Genomic DNA, 25,698 nt, shown 5'->3' with positions numbered 1-25,698 from the left:
TCCACCCTGATAAAGGTGGAGGGTTCCTTTAAGGCTCACACGATGGCTGCCACCACACCACACAGGTCACAATGAAGAAACTGATACAACACTATTTTATTTTACAGTCCTCAGTGCACTGAGATGCAGAAAGTCGCCTTTTGTGCGCTGTAAATTACATGGTCTTTATTCCCTTCCCCCATCTGTCAGTCAGAACCACAACTTCCCCTCAGAGCGTATACATGTTGGCTGACAGTACATACTGATAGGATGTATTCTGGGAAGTGACTGCTGACTTGGCTGATCCATGACTGAGTTCATGCTGTGACTTCCTGCTGGGATAGGGGGAGAGGGAGCTGCCTTATTTACAAAAAACATGGCGGCTGCAGAGATTTTGCCAGTATTTCACTCTGTTACTTACCAGCCACATACAAAAAAGTCTATTTTTGTCTGTGATTATAATCCCTTTAATACACCTATAAAGCTGCATGATCCTCATTGCAACAGTACCTCTATGTCCATGTTATGGCGGACGCTGGTCCCTGAGGTTGGGCCTGTCCTGTTCAATCCCTTCATAGGTTTTAGCAGACTAGTGTCATCTACGTATGACATCACACTTTAGATAATGTTTCCGAGGATAGACGGAAACCACAAGACTTTTTATCTAAGGTCTCTAAGTCACTAGGGTGTTGCCGAATGCAGCATCTAAGTCTCTAGGCTGGAATGTACATCGCCCCCTGATGGCAGAGATCTGTAACAGCAATCCAACATTTGGTGGTGGAAAACAGGTCAGTGTGAGAGATATGGGGGAGCAGAACTTACAATAGAGGGGAGAGGGCTGGAGATTTCACTTTGGGGTGGGGCATAAAAGAGGAAACGGGTTGTCAGTGGGGTAGTAAATGACCGTTTTGGACTGCTTGTGTCTCAGACGCCCTTGTAAGGGGTGAGGTGGTGCTGAAGGAGGAGACTCCTTGGCTGTACAAGTCCCTGTATCAAGCATCCTAGCTGGATCAGAACCGCGTCTCCTTATCTGGTGAGATGAGACCATCCTTGGCTTCTACCGCCAACGCTCCACTTTTCCGGGGGTTGCCAAATTCTGTGAGATATTTCTTAGGCTGCGGAAGGTCGAGGTGCGGAGTGACAAGCTGCTTCAGCCTCTGTAAGGTGCGAAAAAATATTATAAGACAAAATCTAACTAAATGTTTGGTGGATCTGGATGGATGGCTAAAGCCGTTCACTCTTACCTGGGTGAATGGACCTTTTGTCCTCAGCGTTATGTAAGCGGCATACACTGGTATACAGATCATAGAGGAGATGGCCATCAACCAGCCAATGGCGTAGCCCCAGGGTGGATACACATAACGATTATTGTACTTCAGGGGCGTGTACTTGATGAGGGAGAAGAGGAACGTCCCCTGAGGAAGAGAAGCCAGATCAAAAAGGCAGACGACACAGGACAATGCAGTCTGAAGAAAGTGGAGAAAATGGTAGTAGATTATATACACCCGCAACGGCTCAGTACAACTCACCATGCACACGGCCGGAGTGAGAACCAGCCAACAAAACTTTACCAGCGGCCATGGGCGGTAGCCAATCATGTCTTCTATGTTATCATAGAAGCGGTCAGCACCTGAAAGGGAATCAGGGTGAATCTTTAGGCCATCCGGAAACTTGAAACCTTGTCTTTTCCCCAGACTCACCATAAACCCAGCCGACGCAGACCACTTCAAATATGGCCACGCAGAGCAAGCAGGTCCCACTGGCGGCGTAATAATCGAATAGCTGGAAGACGTACATGCCACCCTATGAAGAGCAAGAAGAGAAAGCGCTGACCGGTCCATCAAACGGAAAACCAACATTAAAACTGGAAAGTCGGATATCCCATTATGACAGTAGCCGATGAGTCTAGCCCCTTTGTGCCTCCATACCTCAGTTAGAAGGATGAGGCCCAGAAGATAGCAGATGATGGCGATGCCCAGTATGAGGAATTCTCGGCGGTACTTTTTCCGAAACACTTCAGGGAACAAGTCCACAATGGCGGTGACCAGACTCTCCACACAGACAAACTTGGACAGAAACAGAGAAATTACTCATGTATAAAAGGTTGAGTTTTACACTGTCAAAAATAACAAACAATACATTTTCCAAAAATAGTATACGGCTCAAAAAAAAGGTCTCCTGCATTTGTTTTTTAACCAATACCTGGCTGTCGAGCCCCAAGAAGATGAGCATAAGGAAGAAAAGACAAGACCAAAGAGGGGACACCGGCATCAGGGTCACTGCTTTTGGGTAGGCAATAAATGCTAGACCGGGACCTGCGATAAAAAGAACATTTCAAAACCCTGACATGAAAGTAGAACAAGCGATGCCTACAATTCACATTGAGGGTCATTTTTTTGGGATATCCTACCCCAGGCCATTACAATTTTCAGCTGTGTCAATGCGACAGAGGATTTCATGGTGAACATGACGTCAACTTTGTTTTAGCTCAAACTTGTAGAATTTCTTCTACTAGACGTCTACAGTCAAGGATTTTCTTCCACTAGGTCTACAATCAAAGTTTTTCTAAATTAGATCTAAAATCCAGGTTATGATTATTATTATTGATTTTATAGCACCCTTTATTCCTGGGTAGAAAAATTATAACTAAACACAGCTCAGTAAGTGACAGAAAAGTACAAAAGCAAAGAAGACCTTGCCCAAAAAGAGGACTAAAATCAAGGTTCTTCTACAAGAAGTCTACAAACAAGGACTGCAATCACGGTTATAATGGATGTGTTAGGTGTCAGGTTTCTGCATCTGCTCTGCAGGAATCCAGAGCCTCACATTCTGCGGTCTCCTGCTGTCTATCTACCGCAGAGGAGATTACTTTGCAGCAGATCGCTCCAGAGACTAAGTCCCTCTGTTCTCCTACTGGGCATGCTCACGAGACGATCTCCCATTGGAGATCAGGAGTCATGTGCCCAGGTCCTGCTCCAGATCTCATTGGTCCATCTCGGAGATCTGGAAGCTTCCGGAAAGTCCCGGCTATAAAAAGCATGCATGTCCGTTCGGCCATGCACTAGTATAGTCTCTTGTTGCTACTGTGTGAATGGTGATGGATTTATGTGGGTCGCCCTCCCAGGGCTGTGGGGTACTCGGTACCGGGCCCGATGAGCTTCACTGGGAGATGTCACCGCAGCTGGAACCCGGCCCATGGCCCTGGGCGCCCAATGTATAAAGGGGGTTATGTTCAGTGTGCTTATTGTGAAGAAAGTTTATAAGTGATTCGTGACGCCACCTGTGGTGTTCGGCAATGGAGATGTAAGCCGACGCTGCAGACAGATCCTCTGGGACTGATGGTGTGGTGCAGCAATGATGTTATAGCCCTCCACAGGCAGGGCTGTAGTCCCAGGGCAGAGTAGGTGAAGTGACACGTAGATGGTGTAGTGTCTGGCGCAAGGGATGTAGCAGTGCTAGGCAGGTTGGCGCAGGAATGAGTGGAGGACACCAGGGCATGTAGTTCCAAAGCTTTACTCACAGTCTGTTGTACAAACAGGTGCCTGCCTCCGTGCCGTGTCCTCCAGGTCAGGGACTCGGTCAGCCTCCAGGCCAGATGGAATACCCCTTTCCAACACTCCGCCAACATGTACCTTTCTGAACGTCTCCTCTTATAGCGCCTTTAAATGAAGTACTCCTAGTACTGAGTTACACTGGAGTTCCTCCTGTCCGATGTTCCTGTGAACTCTACTTGTACGGCAGACAGCTGTAGCCTGCTTCGGGGACTCCTTGCTACTCAGTCCCGGCTCACTATCCAGTTGCTGTTGTGCCCCCAAGTCTTGTGTGGGAATAAAGTGGTGGCAACTTCTATTCCTCCGGTGTCTGCTGCAGGACCATTAGTATCCATACAACCTCGGGGACCGGGCCCCGGCCTTGCGCTTAGAACTTCTAGGAAGGGTTCTCTTCTAACCCACGTCCTCTGTTCTCTTTTACTCCTCACGTTCCGTACTAGTCTTCCTTTCTATGGAGAATCAGGCTTTCAGTCTATGTTGCTCTCTCTTCCTTTCCTGTGCCAGCAGACCCAGGTCACTGGGATCTGCTGCAGCACTTCCATCCATCTATCCCTCTCTCCGGGGATCTTCTTCTCTCCAACTCTCTAACCAACTGACTTCTCAATCCTTAACTCTTCCCGCTCTCTGTAATATAAACTAACTCCACCCACCTCCCAGCACGTTTTGTGTTCCAAGCAGGGAGCCACCAATGGGTGCTCTGCTATTCTCCAAGTAGGGAGCCGCCGAAGGTGCTTTGCTACACTATTTTGTGGTGTGGGATGCAGGTGTTGGAGTGTGGTCAGGAGTCTCCACCTTACCTGGATGGTGGGGTACCACACCTCAAGAGGAGGTGCAGTACCTCTGTGGCAACTGAGCCTCAGGGGCACCACATATGAACCTGCGAATGACTCATTAAGATCCCCTCCCTCTGATATTACGAATGTGTACAGGGACTAAGATTAGAGTCAGCGCCAGCGCGTGGCAAGCCTCAAGCCACTACAGCATCATCCACAATGCTAGTGTCCGACATTGCGCTTGCTTCCTTGCTTTGTCGACCAGCGGCAGTGTCCTACGCCGCGCTGCAGTTGCAGCCCTCTTTGGCGTCCGCTGTAGCGACGCCGCACACACGGTAGGTCTAGACAGACGCAGCTCCTCTGTCTTGGGTCCTGCTCCTGTGACCAGATACCATGTATGTATTTACCTGAGACCTGTGACACTAACAGGCTCAGCCTTTTGTGTTTACCTCTGCTGACATCTCTGTGAGCAAACAGAGATTGCTTAGCGCACTTGGGTGACGTTCAACCCGCGTGTGCATTTCTGCCATATTGCTCCTCTGTTACTACTTAGCAGCAGTGATTACACCTACTGCACGGTGGACCCCGAGCGGCGAACACACTTTATTATTTATTTTTATTTAGTGCGTTCCGCCATTCCTAACAGGATGAGGTCTACAATAAGATTTTAAGAGGTCTACATTTGAGATTCTTCTACTAAAAGATAACAGTCTTCCAGTACAAGTGATTTGTAATGAAGGGTAGACTAGAAAATGTCTACAAACAAGATCCTTCCACAATAACCTTAATATCAAGGTTCTACTATATTCTACACCTTGTATACAATGAAGATTATATTAGAAGGAGTTTATAGTACAAGAGGTCTATTTTTCAGATCTTTCATTCTATATGTAAAATTAAGGTTCCACATCAAGAGGTCTAAGATCAAGGCTCTTCTGCAAAAAGTTTATAATGAAAGCTCATCTAGAGGTCTACTATCAAGATTAGATTTCAAGAGGTCTATAATTAATCATCTTCCACAAAGGGTCAACATTCAAAGTTCTTCTACAAGAGGTCTATAACCAAAGATCTTCTCCGAGTGGTCTAAAATTAAGGTTTAAAACAAGAAGTCTACCACCAGGTTTCTCCTACAAGAGGTCTACAAACAAGGTTCATTAACAAGATGCCTACAATAAGAATTTTTCCAATCAAAGTCTTCTATAAAACATCCATCTTCATGGACCTTCTACAAAATGTCTGCAATCATTATTCTTCTACAAAAGACTTATGAACATGTTCTTCTATCAGAGGCTTACAACCATGTTCTTTTACAAGATGTCTACAATCAAAATTCTTCTGAAGGATGTCTACAATCAAAGTTCTAGTACAAGAATTCTAGAATTAAGGTTTATCTAATGGAGGCCTATAACCAAGGTCCCTCTATGTGAAGTCTACAATCAAGGTTCTTCTACAAGAAGGCTGAAGGCTACAATCAAGAGCCCTTTACAAGAATCCTGCAATCAAGGTTCTTCTGTAAGCGATCTACAATCAAGTTTCTTCTACAAGAGGCCTACAATTAAGGTTCCATCACATGAGGTCAACAATTAGAGGACAAAAAATCCTGAGATGCATCTCATGCCCCCATGGACTCCACAAGAACTGTATGGCATGTCATTTCTTCATAAATAGTGAGTTAGGTCTCAAATGGTCTTTTCAGGCATTTATCGAGTAACTAAAAACATTCAACTCACCAGATTCAGCCACTTGTGAAATTGGGACACCCTGCTCCCGCGCCATGAACCCCAACACTGAAAAGATGGCAAATCCAGCAACAAAGCTGGTAATACTGTTCAAGAAACAAAGAGCGATGCAGTCCCTGAAGAAGAGACGGAGAGACAATGCTCAGGAAACGTGAGGAGAGGAACAAGTCAAAAAGCAAAGTGACCAAGATGCTGGCTTGTCATACAAAAGACTGCCCCATGGCCAGAGCGCTGTGCGGTCCCAGTTACTGCCCCATGGCCAGAGCGCTGTGCGGTCCCAGTTACTGCCCCATGGCCAAGGTGGTGCACGGACAGTTTACTGCCCCGCGGCCAGGGCGGCATGCGGTCTGGTTACAGCCCCTGTACCTGTAGCAGTTGTTGTTGTACTTATTGTAGCTCCCCAGAGCCGTCAGACAACCCTGGCAGATGGCATATGAGAAGAAAATTTGGGTCCCAGCGTCCATCCAGACCTGCGGTGTGGAAAAGTCACAGTTACCCCAATATCTGCTGAACTGTGCATCTAAGAATATCATGTGTGGTCCTGCCTGCTGAGCTGTGTATCTAAGCCAATCGTGTTTGATGCTGCCTGTTTGGCAGTGAATCGAAGCTTACATTATTGTGTGGGATATTGTCTAATGAGCCAGTGTATCTAAGCCCATGATGTGCGATTCTGTCTGCTCAGCCATTGTATGTGTGATACTGTTTGCTGAGTCAATGTCTACACACCTATCCTATTATGTGTGATAGTGTCTGCTGTGCTGCTCATGTACTAAATTGATTGCTGAGATGAGTATCTAAGCTTGTCATAATTGATACTGTGTGCTGAGCTGAGTATCTAAGCCCAGTTATCTCAGAACCGCGTTGCATATTATAGAAATACTGGGAGACAATGCCATTTTCTGAGCCATCAGAAATGTGGCCCCCACCCCAATAAATATTAGTGCATTCATTACTGCCCGTGACCCACCTCACCTGAGGATCCTTGAGCCGCGTGATATCAGGTTTCAGATAAAACACGATTCCATCATATGCTCCAGGCAAAGTGACCCCTCGAACCAGTAGGATGATTAGCATCACATAGGGAAATGTGGCTGTGAAATATACCACCTGACACAAGGGGGCAGTATTGAGAAGTACATATTGTAATATTTCATGTTAGATACAGCTTCAACGCAAGGATACTTTATAGGATGTTCCTGTAGTGATCAATTCTTGAGGCTTTAGTTTAGAACGGACTTTGAGGCTGACTATCTCAACTTTCTTTACTCCCATGAAATGTACATTTAGAGTGGTCCACAAAGATGCCAACAGTGGTTCCACATCTAATGCTACCATTGTCATTTTGGGGCCTGTGTGAAGGCAATATTTTGGGACAAAGACCACCAAACTTTCCCCATAGAAAAGAGAAAATTCCATAAATATTTGGTATCTTGTATACCCCCACAGCGGGACCCTACTAAAATCAACCTGTATAATCAACAACACCCCGTTAAATGCCCCAACACCCTTTTTAAGTCTTAGTTCTCATACTCACATGCAAGAAACTCAGACGAGTCTCGCACGTCAATACCCAGCACTGCCGCCGGCCCTCGGATCGGAGCGTTCAGCTGCATGTATTTCTATGCAGCTGAACACTTTGATCCGAGTGTCGGCATCAATGCCGGGTACTGACGTGCGAAACTCGTCCGAGTTTCTCGCATGTGAGTATGAGCCATTAGTGAAAAAGCCAGTTGTAGTTCACCCCCTCAAAAAAATAAAAATGTAACCATAACATAAGGTTAAGCATCCAGAATCACCTTTCCAGTGGATTTGACCCCCTTCCAGATGCAGAAGTAGCAAACGATCCAGGCCAGTAGAAGACACAATGCAAGCTCCCATCGGATGGTTCCCAAGTTCTCAATCCCATCAGAAAGACCCAATGCTCTATTTCTAGTTGTAAAGGTGAAGGGTATCACAATATAGATCTACAGACATATAGGTAAATTGTGCAGTACTATGTAATGTAACAGGGCAATCTGACTTACTCCCAGAATTCCACAACAGGGGATGTAGCATTTATGGGTGCTGTATAATTCTCAGAATATGCAAGATCATCAATGCAGTTGGCTATAGAAAAAGTAAACAGAAGGTCTACAGAGCTGCAACCAAATCTTTAAATGTTTCATGTATACGGTATATAAGTTACATATGTCAAGATTTCTTACCTGTGTTCCAGGTGTGGTTGCAGTGAGCCCAAGGTAGCTCAGCTGTAAATGAGCTGAAGAGATAAAAGAGTGCCCAGGCCAGGATAACAATATAATAGATGTTCAGGTAGCTTTCTATTACTTGTGAGGCATATCCAATACCTAAAAGAGAGTAAGTATCACTTAGTACATGAGGTTCATAGAATTGTAATTCACTTATTATGAGTTTGGGGTTAGTGTTAGCCCCATTGCGGTTCCCTTTCTACAAGATTATTCATATAAACATTAATTCTATAAATCAGCCCATACACTTTATATACCTGCTAGCAGAATTCTAGGTATTTTTTATTGAATCTATTTCTCCTATCTACCACATATACTGTACATGTACAACTTGCTGAGCATGAATGAGTGTTCAAAGGTGAATAGGAAATAAAAAAGACTATGACAATGGCTTATCTGCTGCAGGAAAAAAGGACTGAGTATGCTGAAATTCAACATACCCAATTCTTCTTTCCTCCAACATCTGAAGACGAGGAAAAGTAAAAAAATCTTCTTGACAGATTGCCTGTCAAAATTGGTTCATCTACTGATTTTCCTCTAAAATGCATGTGCAAATTAAGATTCTTCAAGAGGTAATTAATGGGATTATTTATGAGATTTGGGATGTATGAGAGTGAGTGATATGATAGCAGTCTGTATGCTTTGGAAAAATGCAAAGGTGTCTACAAAATGTACAAATGCCTACTAGACGTTGCTTCACCAGTAGCAGCCACTAGATGGCAATCTCTGAAAGTAAAAAAAAAATATTATGCATATTTCATAAAAAACAAGTGTGAATTGCAGAAATCAAAGTTACATTTTCAGGAGTTACAAATTCTTAAGACTGCTTCAGGTTATCCCGGGGATATAATATTACACAGATTTATGCAAGAAAGTAGGAAAATGAGCCTAGGAAGGTTAACGGGGATTATTATTTTCTCAAAATTCCAAGATACTAATCTAAAAATACTGTGAAGACCCAGCTAAAACCTAAAGTAGCCTTATGGTAATATATCTAATGGTGTGAACAGGCCCTAAGTCATCTGCATGAATGAGGTCATCCTCCTGACTGCGGTGGTGTGCTCATTGATAAATGTTGACCGAGAAGATGCTGCCAGCGTCTTGGTTTCTATGGCTCTTTGCCCTGTCAGGTCGTGTGAAACTGGGTGAGGGAGCTGAATGAAGAATGGGGCACACAATACTAACCTTCAAAGAGGGGGCAGATCTTCCTCCACGCTGTGACCCCTCCCTGGTTGGTGTACTGGCCCAGCGCCGTCTCCAAGAAAAACACCGGAATGCCGCAGGTGAAGAGGAAGATGAGATATGGGATGAAGAAGGCTCCTGGTAACACAAGGGCGCAATGTCACCGAACTCAGCTGCACAAATCTGTCTCCTGCGCTGACTGTTTGTTACAATGTCTACACTATACACAATTGTAATGAACATTGCACAATGCAACGGTATTATCCGAGCACTGTATGGCGGTTTTATTCACATTGTGGGATTGGGGCACTATATGGTGTTAGTGTTTGAGCACTGTAGGGCAATAGTTGGACACTATATGGCATGTCATGTGGCTATTATAAGGAAATATGTGTGCTCTGTATGGCAGTAGAGCACTAATTGGGTATTGTATGGAGATATTCTGGTACCGTTTTGTTTTCTGATACCCTCTGCTTCTCTATCCATCACTATAAAGTTATGTTGTACATTATATCAAACCACCACTAGAGGGAGCTCATTGCATACATATTTACTCTATTGCACCAGTATGCAGTCAGCTTTTAGCTCCCTCTAGTGGCGACTGCAGACAACCACAAGTTATTATATTAAGTGCTTCTCGCTGCGACCTGAGATTTCCCGAGGATTTGGTAGCCACGGCACTGAAGATAGCACTAAGTAAAATGAATACCCCCTGTCAAGATATCATCAGTGCCTCATAAAAGACCCTTGTAATATCCCATTGTTTTTTCTGCTCCAAGCTTCCAAAGTCCCCCCCTCCCCCCCATAAAACAATGTCGGACAAAGCGGGCAGGAGGGGATTCTATAACCGCAATGTGTGGGCTCCATGTTCACAAACAAGATGTCTTATTTATCCTGACTAAGACGCCCTCCTGCCCGCCCCGTGTTCTGGCAGCATTAACCACTTCGGAGCTGCCGTTCTGCAGATATATTGCGTTATAGGCAGCTTCTCTGGTCAGGAAATGGTTAAAGAGACCCCCATCTCCTCTTACTAAACCTCCCTCTGCTCTCTTCTCCCACCCCCCCCAAAAAAAAGAACAATCTTGAAAGCAGCGGAAACTTGGAACAAAACAGCTTGTGAAGTGATCCGGAGCGCCATTCTTCCACCTAATAAGTGTGAAGTGAGCGCGGACTCCCCGCGGACACACAAAGGGTCAAACCAACTCTCTCTCCGAACTCCCATGGACGCCCTACTCATCCGCGCTCTCCGCTGCCAGCCATGACAGAGCAACGGGTTAATTAATTATGTATCACGCTGTCTAATGATGGCTGATTAATCGGCCCTATAAATACGTTGTACGCCTGGGGGCCGCCAACCTCCGACCCCAGCAATGACTTCAATGGATGACAAATGCTGGGAAATCTCCCGGTGCCGCCAGGACTCATCCAGTTTCTCTGCCATTATCTGCGGCGTCTGCGAACAACACAGGAAAACAATATGGTGACTCCAATGGATTGGGGCCGCCGAGAGGGACAGTCTACAAATTGTGCCGTCATGTGACTTCTGCACTTGGAACATTGGCAAAAAAAAGTGGAAATCAAAACCTGACGACTTTTACTTATTACCACAAAGACACAAGACGCTGTTAATCCAGAACGTACTGCCTGGTAATCTAGAATCGTCGCACTCGTAACAGTCCTGGGGCTCAAAGAGCTCGAGACCTGAAACGCGTGAGGAAGCGCCTCTCATTGGATTCGAATAGAACGGAAAAAGTTGTGGATTATTCCATGATGGTGGAGAAATGATAAAGATCCGGTATACAAGGAGATGTAATTTAGCGGTTTTATTATCAATGCGTTTCGAAGTATTCTTTCACTTGTTCGGCATTTGTCATACAGTGTCGCAGCGTGGATTACCCTCGCTTGGTGCAATGCAAGTATTTTGCACTCCCTAAACTCGCAGACCGTTAGCCCAATCGCATACCCAGTCCTAGCCATAACGCTAGCTCCAATCCTATCCCTAACCCTAGCCATAACTTTAACGTCAATCCCAGTCCTAATCCTAGCCCCAACCCTAGCCCTGACCCGAGCGCCAGGACTAGTAATAACCCTAGCCCAATCCCTAGCCCTAAGGGAGAGACTTTGCACTCCAATAGAATTTGACACCTAGTATAACCACCAGCGTCCCCTCGCACACTATGCCACTGCCTGGAGTCACCTGTTCTTATTTTAGCCTCCCTCACTCGCTCACCCTGTGATACCTAGCTTTCCCTCATACATCCATGGTCTGAATATAGTCATATGCACTGGTCTGGGGTCTTATTTTACTATACAAAGAAAGTATTCAGACCCCTTTAAGTCTTTAAGTTTTTCACTCTTTGTTTCATTGCAGCCATTTGGTAAATTCAAAAAAGATCATTTTTCCTCATTAATGTACACTCTGCACCCCATCTTCACTGAAAAAAACAGAAATGTAGAAATTTTTGCAAATTTTTAAAAAAAGAAATACTGAAATATCACATGGTCATAAATATTCAGCCCCTTTGCTCAGACACTCATATGTAAGTCGCATGCTGTCCATTTCCTTGTGATCCTCCATGAGATGGTTCTGCTCCTTCATTGGAGTCCAGCTGTGTGTAATTACACTGATAGGACTTGGTTTGTAAAGGCGCACACCTGTCTATATAAGACCCCACAGCTCACAGTGCATGTCACACCAAATGAGAATCATGAGGCCAAAGGAACTGGCCAAGGAGATCAGAGACAGAATTGTGGCAAGGCACAGATCTGGCCAAGGTTACAGAAGAATTTCTGCAGTACTCAAGGTTCCTAAGAGCACAGTGGCCTCCATAATCCTTAAATGGAAGAAGTTTGGGACCACCAGAAGTCTTCCTAGACCTGGCCGCCGTCCAGCCAAACTGAGCAACAGTGGGAGAAGAGTCTTGGTGAGAAAGGTAAAGAAGAACCCCAAGATCACTGTGGCTGAGCTCCACAGATGTAGTAAGGAGATGGGAGAAAGTTCCACAAAGTCAACTATCACTGCAGCCCTCCACCAGTCGGGCCTTTATGGCAGAGTGACCTGACGGAAGCCTCTCCTCAGTGCCAGACATATGAAAACCTGCATAGAGTTTGCTAAAAAACACATGAAGGACTCCCCGATAGAGTTGAGCGACTTTGGTCGGATCGGGTTTCGTGAAACCCGAATGAAACAAAATTTGTTTCAGATGTAACTGGTCTGACTAGGGAAAAAAAAAGTCGGAGTTTCGTCCGAAACCCGACCCCAATGCAAGTCAATGGGGAATAAAAGTCGGCATTGAGTGGATGAATGTCATCCGCTCAATGACGACTTTTATTTCCCATTGACTTGCACTGGGGTCGGGTTTCGGACGAAACTCCGACTTTTTTGCCCTAGTTGGACCAGTTTCATCTGAAGCAAATTTTGTTTCATTCGGGTTTCACGAAACCCGATCCAACCAAAGTCGCTCAACTCTACTCCCCGACTATGAGAAATAAGATTCTCTGGTCTGATGAGACGAAGATAGAACTTTTTGGTGTTAGTTCTAAGCGGTATGTTTGGAGAAAACCAGGCACTGCTCATTACCTGCCCAACACAATCCCAACAGTGAAACATGGTGGTGGCAGCATCATGCTATGGGGTTTGTTTTTCAGCTGCAGGGACAGGACGACTGGTTGCCATTGAAGGAAACATGAATGCGGCCAAGTACAGAGAGATCCTGGATGAAAACCTCTTCCAGAGTGCTCTGGACCTCAGACTTGGCCAAAGGTTCACCTTCCAACAAGACAATGACCCTAAGCACACAGCGAAAATAACAAAGGAGTGGCTTCAGAACAACTCTGTGACCATTCCTGACTGGGCCAGCCAGAGCCCTGACCTAAACCCAATTGAGCATCTCTGGAGAGACCTGAAAATGGCTGTCCACCAACGTCCACCATCCAACCTGACGGAACTGGAGAGGATCTGTAAGGAAGAATGGCAGAGGATCCCCAAATCCAGGGGTGAAAAACTTGTTGCATCCTTCCCAAGAAGACTCATGGCTGTACTAGATCAAAAGGTGCGTCTACTCAATACCGAGCAAAGGGTCTGAATACTTATAACCATGTGATATTTCAGTTTTTGTTTTTTAATAAATTTGTTTTTTTTTCAGTCTAGATGGGGTGCAGAGTGTACAATAATGAGAAAAAATGAACTTTTTTGAATTTACCAAATGGCTGCAATGAAACAAAGAGTGAAAAATTTAAAGGGGTCTGAATACTTTCTGTACCCACTGAATATCTGTGATCAGGGGACTAATATTAATATGCAGGGTCTCAATATATATAGGGGGTTTGACCTGGGATCTGATATTAATATAATGGTATCATTGAGGGTCTGATGCTCATATAGTGGGTCCGAATGTAGTTATAGGGTCTGACATTAATAAATGGCTGTAATACGGGTTCTAATATTAAGGGTTATGAATATACCAAACCTAAAGGGTCTGGTCTGGGGTCTGATATTGATATAGGAGTCTGGGCTTGTGTGTTAATATTATTTACATTTTGATCAAAATTATGTTTACTAAATACTCTTATTATTATTATTACCTTTATTCATTATTTGCAGTTTATTTTTTGCTTTTTAGTTGAGGATATTTGTGATTTTTGCTTTCTGTTTTCTCTTGTGTGTTAATATAGTGGTGTGATCCATTCTAGCGACTGATATTAAAGAGAGGATTAAATATATTAAGGGGGTCTGGTCTTGGGGCTAAATTTAATATCGAGGGTTTGAATATATTTAAGGGGTCTGGTCTTGGGGCAAAATTTAATATCAGGGATCTGAAAATATTTAGGGTGTGTGGTCTGAGGGCTAAATTTAATATCGAGGGTTTGAATATATTTAAGGGGTCTGGTCTGGGGTCTGATGTCATATAGTAGCCTGGTCTGTGGTCAGGCGTTTGATATTAATGTAGGGGGGCTGAATATATTTAGCAGGACCTGTGTATATAAGCAATGCCCCTAATAAGGTCATAAAGGGAGAAGTGAATATTTTCGATAAAATACCGCAGGGTATCCTCATCGCACAGAGGTGCCGCCTCACAAGCTGTGACTTGTAGGGGATTTCGGAGTAACCCTTTAAGGGTCCGTACGTATCGTGTTGTGCACTCACCGCCTCCATTTTTATAACACAGATATGGAAATCTCCAGACGTTCCCGAGTCCAATGATTTCCCCAGCGACGGACAGGACAAACTCCACCTTGTTGCCCCACTGCCCCCTGTCCTCCATCTTGGCCTCGGACTTCGGGCCTTCTGACGGGGCGCGCAGAACCTCCGACTTTTCGGCCCTGTTCCAGGCTTCTTCGCAGCTCTTGCGACCCATTGCCCTGTGGGCAGAGAAGGGATGTTACTCACAGTCAGCTGGTGCCGTGACATGAGAGGCCGTGTACGCTGAATTAACCCATTCATTAACAGCAAAGTGGCAGAACATTACACACCAGGGTGACACCAGCGAGCAAGCGCTGCGAGCATCACGACTCTAATGCGGCCTTTCGCTCTGTAATATTATGCTGAGACATGATCAGTGGAATGTACAGGCCCAAAGCCTCTGGCTGCACTACTGCCAGGTTCCAGTCAGGCCTGGTGTCGTCATGGAGACCTGGTGTGGACTGCGCTGATGTAAGGGCCACTTGTCTGGAGAGTCCGTCACTGTCTGTGATGACGAATGGCGGCCATATTGGTGTTTATTTTTTGGTTTCTATGTCAACCACAAACACCATACTTTTCAACAGCCATGAATTTGCTGCGAGAGTGCCACCACCAGATCGTCAAGCATCTTGGGTGGTATTCCTGGGTGTTTTATGGAGTAAATGTGTAGAACTGTCTGATACGTTGCCGAGCAACCTGATGGCTGCCCACCTGGTGACCACTGCTTACATCCATGTAGTTCCAGATGCTGTAGTTGTCACAGGAAGTGTCATCTGCGGTATAGCACACTGCCTCTCCACAATGCACAGACTTGTTTCAGGTTTCTCCAGTCAACAAACATCATAAATATAAAACACAAAGAAAAGGGGAAAAAACAGAAGTATTGTGCAATGGGAGACGCAGGTAATGGAGGCAAGTCCTCCGTCCCGGCCCGAGTACCAGGAGTACAGAAAGTCGCATGACCGGTCATCAAAGATTCATCAGGAACCAAGAAAAACCACATCAGACACAAGGAGCGGCCATCAAATGGCCATCATTAACCATTATACTGCCAACCACAAGTGCGATACTGACAGCTGAGCTATGTATTTAATCCTCTCCTGTGTGATACTGACTGCTGAGCCGTGTATCTAATCTTATCCTGTGTGATATTGTCTGCTGAGATGTGTATCTAATCCTCTCCTGTGTGACACTGACTGCATAGCCGTGTATCTAATCCTATCCTGTGTGATACTGACTGCAGAGCCGTGTATCTAATCCTCTCCTGTGTGATACTGACTGCTGAGCCGTGTATCTAATCCTATCCTGTGTGATACTGTCTGCTGAGCCATGTATCTAATCCTATCCTGTGATACTGACTGCTGAGCCGTGTATCTAATCCTCTCCTCTGTGTGATACTGTCTGCTGAGCCGTGTATCTAATCTTATCCTGTGATACTGACTGCTGAGCCGTGTATCTAATCCTCTCCTGTGTGATAATGTCTGCTGAGCCGTGTATCTAATCCTCTCCTCTGCGTGATACTGTCTGCTGAGCCGTGTATCTAATCCTATCCTGTGATACTGACTGCTGAGCCGTGTATCTAATCCTCTCCTGTGTGATAATGTCTGCTGAGCCGTGTATCTAATCCTCTCCTCTGTGATACTGACTGCTGAGCCGTGTATCTAATCACATAGTGTGTGATACTGTCTGTTGAGCCATGTATCTAATCTTATCCTGTGATACTGACTGCTGAGCCATGTATCTAATCCCATCCTGTGTGATACTGTCTGCTGAGCCGTGTATCTAATCCTATCCTGTGTGATACTGTCCGCTGAGCCGTGTATCTAATCCTATCCTGTGTGATACTGACTGCTGAGCCGTGTATCTAATCCTCTCCTGTGTGATACTGACTGCTGAGCCGTGTATCTAATCCTCTCCTGTGTGATAATGTCTGCTGAGCCATGTATCTAATCCTATCCTGTGTGATACTGACTGCTGAGCTGTGTATCTAATCCTATCCTGTGTGACACTGTCTCCTGAGCCATGCATCTAATCCTATCCTGTGTGATACTGACTGCTGAGCCGTGTATCTAATCCTTTCCTGTGTGATACTGTCTGCTGAGCCGTGTATCTAATCCTATCCTGTGTGATACTGACTGCTGAGCAGTGTATCTAATCCTATCCTGTGTGATACTGACTGCTGAGCCGTGTATCTAATCCTCTCCTGTGTGATACTGACTGCTGAGCTGTGTATCTAATCCTCTCCTGTGTGATACTGTCTGCTGAGCCGTGTATCTAATCCTATCCTGTGTGATACTGTCTGCTGAGCCGTGTATCTAATCCTATCCTGTGATACTGACTGCTGAGCCGTGTATCTAATCCTTTCCTGTGTGATACTGTCTGCTGAGCCGTGTATCTAATCCTATCCTGTGTGATACTGACTGCTGAGCAGTGTATCTAATCCTATCCTGTGTGATACTGACTGCTGAGCCGTGTATCTAATCCTCTCCTGTGTGATACTGACTGCTGAGCTGTGTATCTAATCCTCTCCTGTGTGATACTGTCTGCTGAGCCGTGTATCTAATCCTATCATGTGATACTGACTGCTGAGCCGTGTATCTAATCCTCTCCTGTGTGATACTGACTGCTGAGCCGTGTATCTAATCCTCTCCTGTGTGATACTGACTGCTGAGCCGTGTATCTAATCCTCTCCTGTGTGATACTGACTGCTGGGCTGTGTATCTAATCCTATCCTGTATGATACTGTCTGCTGAGCAGTGCATCTAATCCTATCCTGTGTGATACTGACTGCTGAGCCATGTATCTAATCCTCTCCTGTGTGATACTGTCTGCTGAGCCGTGTACCTAATCCTCTCCTGTGTGATACTGACTGCTGAGCCGTGTATCTTATCCTCTTCTGTGTGATACTGTCTGCTGAGCTGTGGATCTAATCCTCTCCTGTGTGATATTGACTGCTGAGCCGTGTATCTAATCCTCTCCTGTGTGATACTGTCTCCTGACCCGTGTATCTAATCCTATCCTGTGTGATACTGACTGCTGAGCTGTGTATCTAATCCTTTCCTGTGTGATACTGACAGCTGAGCTGTTTATCTAATCCTATCCTGTGTGATACTGACTGCTGAGCCGTGTATCTAATCCTATCCTCTGTGATACTGTCTGCCGAGCTGTGTATCTAATCCTCTCCTGTGTGATACTGATTGCTGAGCTGTGTATCTAATACTATCCTGTGTGATACTGACTGCTGAGCCGTGTATCTAATCCTCTCCTGTGTGATACTGACTGCTGAGCCGTGTATCTAATCCTATCCTGTGTGATACTGACTGCTGAGCTGTGTATCTAATCCTATCCTGTGTGATACTGTCTCCTGAGCCGTGCATCTAATCCTATCCTGTGTGATACTGACTGCTGAGCCGTGTATCTAATCCTTTCCTGTGTGATACTGTCTGCTGAGCCGTGTATCTAATCCTATCCTGTGTGATACTGACTGCTGAGCAGTGTATCTAATCCTATCCTGTGTGATACTGACTGCTGAGCCGTGTATCTAATCCTCTCCTGTGTGATACTGACTGCTGAGCTGTGTATCTAATCCTCTCCTGTGTGATACTGTCTGCTGAGCCGTGTATCTAATCCTATCCTGTGTGATACTGTCTGCTGAGCCGTGTATCTAATCCTATCCTGTGATACTGACTGCTGAGCCGTGTATCTAATCCTTTCCTGTGTGATACTGTCTGCTGAGCCGTGTATCTAATCCTATCCTGTGTGATACTGACTGCTGAGCAGTGTATCTAATCCTATCCTGTGTGATACTGACTGCTGAGCCGTGTATCTAATCCTCTCCTGTGTGATACTGACTGCTGAGCTGTGTATCTAATCCTCTCCTGTGTGATACTGTCTGCTGAGCCGTGTATCTAATCCTATCCTGTGATACTGACTGCTGAGCCGTGTATCTAATCCTCTCCTGTGTGATACTGACTGCTGAGCCGTGTATCTAATCCTCTCCTGTGTGATACTGACTGCTGAGCCGTGTATCTAATCCTCTCCTGTGTGATACTGACTGCTGGGCTGTGTACCTAATCCTCTCCTGTGTGATACTGACTGCTGAGCCGTGTATCTTATCCTCTTCTGTGTGATACTGTCTGCTGAGCTGTGGATCTAATCCTCTCCTGTGTGATATTGACTGCTGAGCCGTGTATCTAATCCTCTCCTGTGTGATACTGTCTCCTGACCCGTGTATCTAATCCTATCCTGTGTGATACTGACTGCTGAGCTGTGTATCTAATCCTTTCCTGTGTGATACTGACAGCTGAGCTGTGTATCTAATCCTATCCTGTGTGATACTGACTGCTGAGCCGTGTATCTAATCCTATCCTCTGTGATACTGTCTGCCGAGCTGTGTATCTAATCCTCTCCTGTGTGATACTGACTGCTGAGCTGTGTATCTAATCCTATCCTGTGTCATACTGACTGCTGAGCCGTGTATCTAATCCTCTCCTGTGTGATACTGACTGCTGAGCTGTGTATCTAATCCTCTCCTGTGTGATACTGTCTGCTGAGCCGTGTATCTAATCCTATCCTGTGATACTGACTGCTGAGCCGTGTATCTAATCCTCTCCTGTGTGATACTGACTGCTGAGCCGTGTATCTAATCCTCTCCTGTGTGATACTGACTGCTGAGCCGTGTATCTAATCCTCTCCTGTGTGATACTGACTGCTGGGCTGTGTATCTAATCCTATCCTGTATGATACTGTCTGCTGAGCAGTGCATCTAATCCTATCCTGTGTGATACTGACTGCTGAGCCATGTATCTAATCCTCTCCTGTGTGATACTGTCTGCTGAGCCGTGTACCTAATCCTCTCCTGTGTGATACTGACTGCTGAGCCGTGTATCTTATCCTCTTCTGTGTGATACTGTCTGCTGAGCTGTGGATCTAATCCTCTCCTGTGTGATATTGACTGCTGAGCCGTGTATCTAATCCTCTCCTGTGTGATACTGTCTCCTGACCCGTGTATCTAATCCTATCCTGTGTGATACTGACTGCTGAGCTGTGTATCTAATCCTTTCCTGTGTGATACTGACAGCTGAGCTGTGTATCTAATCCTATCCTGTGTGATACTGACTGCTGAGCCGTGTATCTAATCCTATCCTCTGTGATACTGTCTGCCGAGCTGTGTATCTAATCCTCTCCTGTGTGATACTGATTGCTGAGCTGTGTATCTAATCCTATCCTGTGTGATACTGACTGCTGAGCCGTGTATCTAATCCTCTCCTGTGTGATACTGACTGCTGAGCCGTGTATCTAATCCTTTCCTGTGTGATACTGACTGCTGAGCTGTGTATCTAATTCTCTCCTGTGTGATACTGACTGCTGAGCCGTGTATCTAATCCTCTCCTGTGAGATACTGCCTGCTGCTCCACCATACTGGCTTAGATGCGTCTCCAGCGGTGGACACATGGACACTACAGTCCACTCCCCTGCGGATGACACGCTGCTCCCGGTCCCTCCGGTCCTGATAACGGTACAAATCCTCCAAAAAAAACAACACAACTCCAGATTCTCTTCGCCCTCCTAGCCCCCCACCCCGCAGGCTGAGGAGCCCACCATGGAGGCTGAGGAGTCCACCCCGCAGGCTGAGGAGCCCACCATGGAGGCTGAGGAGTCCACCCCGCAGGCTGAGGAGCCCACCATGGAGGCTGAGGAGCCCACCCCGCAGGTTGAGGAGCCCACCATGGAGGCTGAGGAGCCCACCCCGCAAGTTGAGGAGCCCACCATGGAGGCTGAGGAGCCCACCCCGTAGGCTGAGGAGCCCACCATGGAGGCTGAGGAGCCTACGCCGCAGGCTGCGGAGCCCACCATGGAGGCTGAGGAGCCCACCCCGCAGGCAGAGGAGCCCACCATGGAGTCTGAGGAGCCCACCATGGAGGCTGAGGAGCCCACCCTGCAGGCTGAGGAGCCCACCATGGAGGCTGAGGAGCCCACCATGGAGGCACTCAAGGTCTATTTACATGGACTCAGGAGAGCTGACAGGAGGAACTAATGAGGACACGTGATCCCTAATAAAGCGTTGTGCACGTACATTATGTGGCAGGAATGTTCTGTGGTATTCCAGGTATTTCTGTAAAGCTACATTTAATCGTCCTAAAAAATTGTCTGGAGACTTCTCCCCCCAACAGGATCTCACCCACAAGGGAAATTAGGGGCAGACTAAAGGAAAAAATGTCCAAAACAGATCGTGACAAAACGGCCCATGCCTCGGGCGGCAGTTTACCAAGGGGGCGGCTGCCTCTCCCTAAATTATGGTGCACTTTTAGGTCACCCCACTCCCGGCTGCCCCGACCCCCTGCTGCTCCACCTATCTGGTGTCACCTATTGTCCTCCCTCTCTTTACCCTAAATATAAACTCTAAGTGCGTGATGATTTCATTCGGGTGGGTTGAGAAAAAAAAAAAAAAGAGTGGGCATGTTAAATAATGTTGACATGTAATCCTCCTGTTCTCAGGGGTGATGGCAGCAGCCCCCTCACCTCTGCCAGGTATCACAGCACCTTCATGCTGATGGTTTCCATTTATCAAATTGATTTTAACTACCAGTCAGCCCCATAATAAACCATGGCGATTGGCGGGCGGACGTAATCTGGTTGGTTGATGTAGCCGCTAATGCCCTCCATAATAAACTATTTTATGGCATCAGCGCCGCCGTGTTACACTTTACCCGTGTTTCGGTATTGTAAAGAGCAAGGTGCACCGTGGGTGACAGAGCCGTTAACCAGTTATTCACCCCACAGAATACTTACATCTGCATCTGGGAAAGCTGGGTAACAACCAAAAGAATTACCCAGCTTTCCAATAAATCCTGGAAAAGACAAGAGAATGAGGCTGCAACCATCACTTGGAGCTTGGACAAGTATAATGAACACTAGCACATAAGTGATCGTCACAGACTACAATGACCAGTCAAGTGTTATAATCTGGCAGCAGAATTATCAGACCCAAGAAAGTAGTGAAATTATCAAAATCAACATGAATTGCAGTACCTTAAGCAGCCTGCGGGAGTGCTGCAGTTTTTTATCACTCATCTACAAGTTTAAAGTAGCACACAGTGCCCCTTGAGGCTGTGGTAGGTATTGCATCCTATTATAAAATGTCATGTAATAGGGTAACCCATGATCCTATCCCCATATCGGACACCTACATAGTATTATGGGGGCAGTCATAAAGGACATCAAGTCAGTCAACCCACAGAAGAGCAGGATGGCTGATAATAGGGAGGTTACAGGCAAGACAAAGGTCAGGACAGGAAGCAGGACCGATGTAGGGTTAAAGGTCAGCAATAATAATGGCTGATAGCAGAGAACAAAAGATTGCATTAAACTGCATAGGCGATAAATTGCCAGGTTAGTGTCTCTTTAAGAATTCATGAAGCAGCAGGTAACATATTTACAACCAAAGAGAAGAGAAAACGTTACTATGTTGCAAAAGTCCACACACCTCAAAAGCCCCTCACAGCAGCACAGGACAGGAGCAGCGGTCACAGCAGAGGAAAGGAGCAGTCAGATGTCTCATTGACAGAGGACCGAGCAGCGCCGCTCCCAGCTACGACTAAAGGATCATTCATCTGACAAGAAAATAGGGGAGAGGAGGCGGGAAGAGAGGAGGAGGCAGGAGAGGGACATCTGAGAGAAGCCACAGACCCAGGATAGCCCAGGACCCCCAAACGTCATCTAATGCGCCCCTAAATCATAGCACCCCATGTGCTCCAAAAGTTACTGAAAGCAACCCACCAAAAATGAGGTTGAGTAGAACCATCAAACAGAGCGACAAAGATCCGGAGTTACATCCTGTATTATACTCCAGAGCTGCACTCACTATTCTGCTGGAGCAGTCACTGTGTACATACATTACATTACTGATCCTGAGTTACCACCTGTATTATACTCCAGAGCTGCACTCACTATTCTGCTGGTGTAGTCACTGTGTACATACATTACATTACTGATCCTGAGTTACATCCTGTATTATACTCCAGAGCTGCACTCACTATTCTGCTGGAGCAGTCACTGTGTACATACAGTACATTACTGATCCTGAGTTACCACCTGTATTATACTCCAGAGCTGCACTCACTATTCTGCTGGTGTAGTCACTGTGTACATACATTACATTACTGACCCCGAGTTACCTCCTGTATTATAATCCAGGGCTGCACTCACTATTCTGCTGGTGCAGTCACTGTGAACATACATTACATTACTGACCCTGAGTTACCTCCTGTATTATAATCCAGGGCTGCACTCACTATTCTGCTGGTGCAGTCACTGTGAACATACATTACATTACTGGTCCTGAGTTACATCCTGTATTATACTCCAGAGCTGCACTCACTATTCTGCTGGTGCAGTCACTGTGAACATACATTACATTACTGACCCTGAGTTACCTCCTGTATTATAATCCAGGGCTGCACTCACTATTCTGCTGGTGCAGTCACTGTGAACATACATTACATTACTGATCCTGAGTTACATCCTGTATTATACCCCAGAGCTGCACTCACTATTCTGCTGTGCAGTCACTGTGAACATACATTACATTACTGATCCTGAGTTACATCCTGTATTATACCCCAGAGCTGCACTCACTATTCTGCTGGTGCAGTCACTGTGAACATACATTACATTACTGACCCTGAGTTACCTCCTGTATTATAATCCAGGGCTGCACTCACTATTCTGCTGGTGCAGTCACTGTGAACATACATTACATTACTGATCCTGAGTTACATCCTGTATTATACCCCAGAGCTGCACTCACTATTCTGCTGTGCAGTCACTGTGAACATACATTACATTACTGATCCTGAGTTACATCCTGTATTATACCCCAGAGCTGCACTCACTATTCTGCTGTGCAGTCACTGTGTACATACAGTACATTACTGATCCTGAGTTACATCCTGTATTATACCCCAGAGCTGCACTCACTATTCTGCTGGTGCAGTCACTGTGAACATACATTACATTACTGACCCTGAGTTACCTCCTGTATTATAATCCAGGGCTGCACTCACTATTCTGCTGGTGCAGTCACTGTGAACATACATTACATTACTGACCCTGAGTTACCTCCTGTATTATAATCCAGGGCTGCACTCACTATTCTGCTGGTGCAGTCACTGTGAACATACATTACATTACTGATCCTGAGTTACATCCTGTATTATACCCCAGAGCTGCACTCACTATTCTGCTGTGCAGTCACTGTGAACATACATTACATTACTGATCCTGAGTTACCACCTGTATTATACTCCAGAGCTGCACTCACTATTCTGCTGGTGTAGTCACTGTGTACATACATTACATTACTGATCCTGAGTTACCTCCTGTATTATACCCCAGAGCTGCGCTCACTATTCTGCTGGTGCAGTCACTGTGTACATACATTACATTACTGATCCTGAGTTACATCCTGTATTATACTCCAGAGCTGCACTCACTATTCTGCTGGTGCAGTCACTGTGTACATACATTACATTACTGATCCGGAGTTACATCCTGTATTATACCCCAGAGCTGCACTCACTATTCTGCTGGTGCAGTCACTGTGTACATACATTACATTACTGATCCGGAGTTACATCCTGTATTATACCCCAGAGCTGCACTCACTATTCTGCTGGTGTAGTCACTGTGTACATACATTACATTACTGATCCTGAGTTACCTCCTGTATTATACCCCAGAGCTGCGCTCACTATTCTGCTGGTGCAGTCACTGTGTACATACATTACATTACTGATCCTGAGTTACCTCCTGTATTATACCCCAGAGCTGCACTCACTATTCTGCTGGTGCAGTCACTGTGTACATACATTACATTACTGATCCGGAGTTACATCCTGTATTATACCCCAGAGCTGCACTCACTATTCTGCTGGTGTAGTCACTGTGTACATACATTACATTACTGATCCGGAGTTACATCCTGTATTATACCCCAGAGCTGCACTCCCTATTCTGCTGGTGCAGTCACTGTGTACATACATTACATTACTGATCCGGAGTTACATCCTGTATTATACCCCAGAGCTGCACTCACTATTCTGCTGGTGTAGTCACTGTGTACATACATTACATTACTGATCCTGAGTTACCTCCTGTATTATACCCCAGAGCTGCGCTCACTATTCTGCTGGTGCAGTCACTGTGTACATACATTACATTACTGATCCTGAGTTACATCCTGTATTATACTCCAGAGCTGCACTCACTATTCTGCTGGTGCAGTCACTGTGTACATACATTACATTACTGATCCGGAGTTACCTCCTGTATTATACTCCAGAGCTGCACTCACTATTCTGCTGGTGCAGTCACTGTGTACATACATTACATTACTGATCCTGAGTTACATCCTGTATTATACCCCAGAGCTGCACTCACTATTCTGCTGGAGCAGTCACTGAGTATATACATTACATTACTGATCCTGAGTTACCTCCTGTATTATATTCCAGAGCTGCACTCACTATTCTGCTGGTGCGGTCACTGTGTACATACATTACATTACTGATCCTGAGTTACATCCTGTATTATACTCCAGAGCTGCACTCACTATTCTGCTGGTGCAGTCACTGTGTACATACATTACATTACTGATCCTGAGTTACATCCTGTATTATACTCCAGAGCTGCACTCACTATTCTGCTGGTGCAGTCACTGTGTACATACATTACATTACTGATCCTGAGTTACATCCTGTATTATACTCCAGAGCTGCACTCACTATTCTGCTGGTGCAGTCACTGTGTACATACATTACATTACTGATCCTGAGTTACATCCTGTATTCTACCCCAGAGCTGCACTCACTATTCTGCTGGTGCAGTCACTGAGTACATACATTACATTACTGATCCTGAGTTACATCCTGTATTATACCCCAGAGCTGCACTCACTATTCTGCTGGAGCAGTCACTGAGTATATACATTACATTACTGATCCTGAGTTACCTCCTGTATTATATTCCAGAGCTGCACTCACTATT

General features: G+C 45.6%; 1 protein-coding gene across 1 annotated transcript; it reads right to left on the bottom strand.

The window, feature by feature from the left end:
• Positions 1-77: 77 nt before the first annotated feature.
• Positions 78-22,255, bottom strand: LOC141048522 (sodium- and chloride-dependent betaine transporter-like). Its single transcript, XM_073544209.1, has 15 exons — positions 22,139-22,255; positions 14,617-14,831; positions 9,474-9,608; positions 8,247-8,387; positions 8,067-8,148; positions 7,839-7,971; positions 7,015-7,149; positions 6,409-6,512; positions 6,034-6,158; positions 2,182-2,294; positions 1,908-2,045; positions 1,680-1,782; positions 1,509-1,609; positions 1,224-1,394; positions 78-1,136 (listed from the first exon to the last, which is right to left on the bottom strand). The coding sequence occupies exons 2-15, from the start codon at positions 14,825-14,827 to the stop codon at positions 990-992; spliced, it is 1,839 nt and encodes a 612-aa protein (XP_073400310.1). The 5' UTR covers positions 14,828-14,831; positions 22,139-22,255; the 3' UTR covers positions 78-989.
• Between the last annotated feature and the right edge of the window lie 3,443 nt (positions 22,256-25,698).

The sequence above is a fragment of the Dendrobates tinctorius genome, unplaced genomic scaffold, assembly GCF_039654945.1.
Source record: "Dendrobates tinctorius isolate UK_male_01 unplaced genomic scaffold, ASM3965494v1 ptg000136l, whole genome shotgun sequence".
Lineage (NCBI taxonomy): Eukaryota > Metazoa > Chordata > Amphibia > Anura > Dendrobatidae > Dendrobates > Dendrobates tinctorius.
This window is presented reverse-complemented; position numbering and strand designations above follow the sequence as displayed.

Excerpts from the sequence above, each read along its gene's own strand:
- LOC141048522 (XM_073544209.1), bottom strand. The coding sequence starts at position 14,827 with ATGGGTCGCAAGAGCTGCGAAGAAGCCTGGAACAGGGCCGAAAAGTCG. Across the intron at positions 1,395-1,508 it reads TCACTCCGGCCGTGTGCATG|GGGACGTTCCTCTTCTCCCT; the intron begins GTGAGTTGTACT and ends TCTCTTCCTCAG. Across the intron at positions 1,137-1,223 it reads CAAAAGGTCCATTCACCCAG|AGGCTGAAGCAGCTTGTCAC; the intron begins GTAAGAGTGAAC and ends CGCACCTTACAG.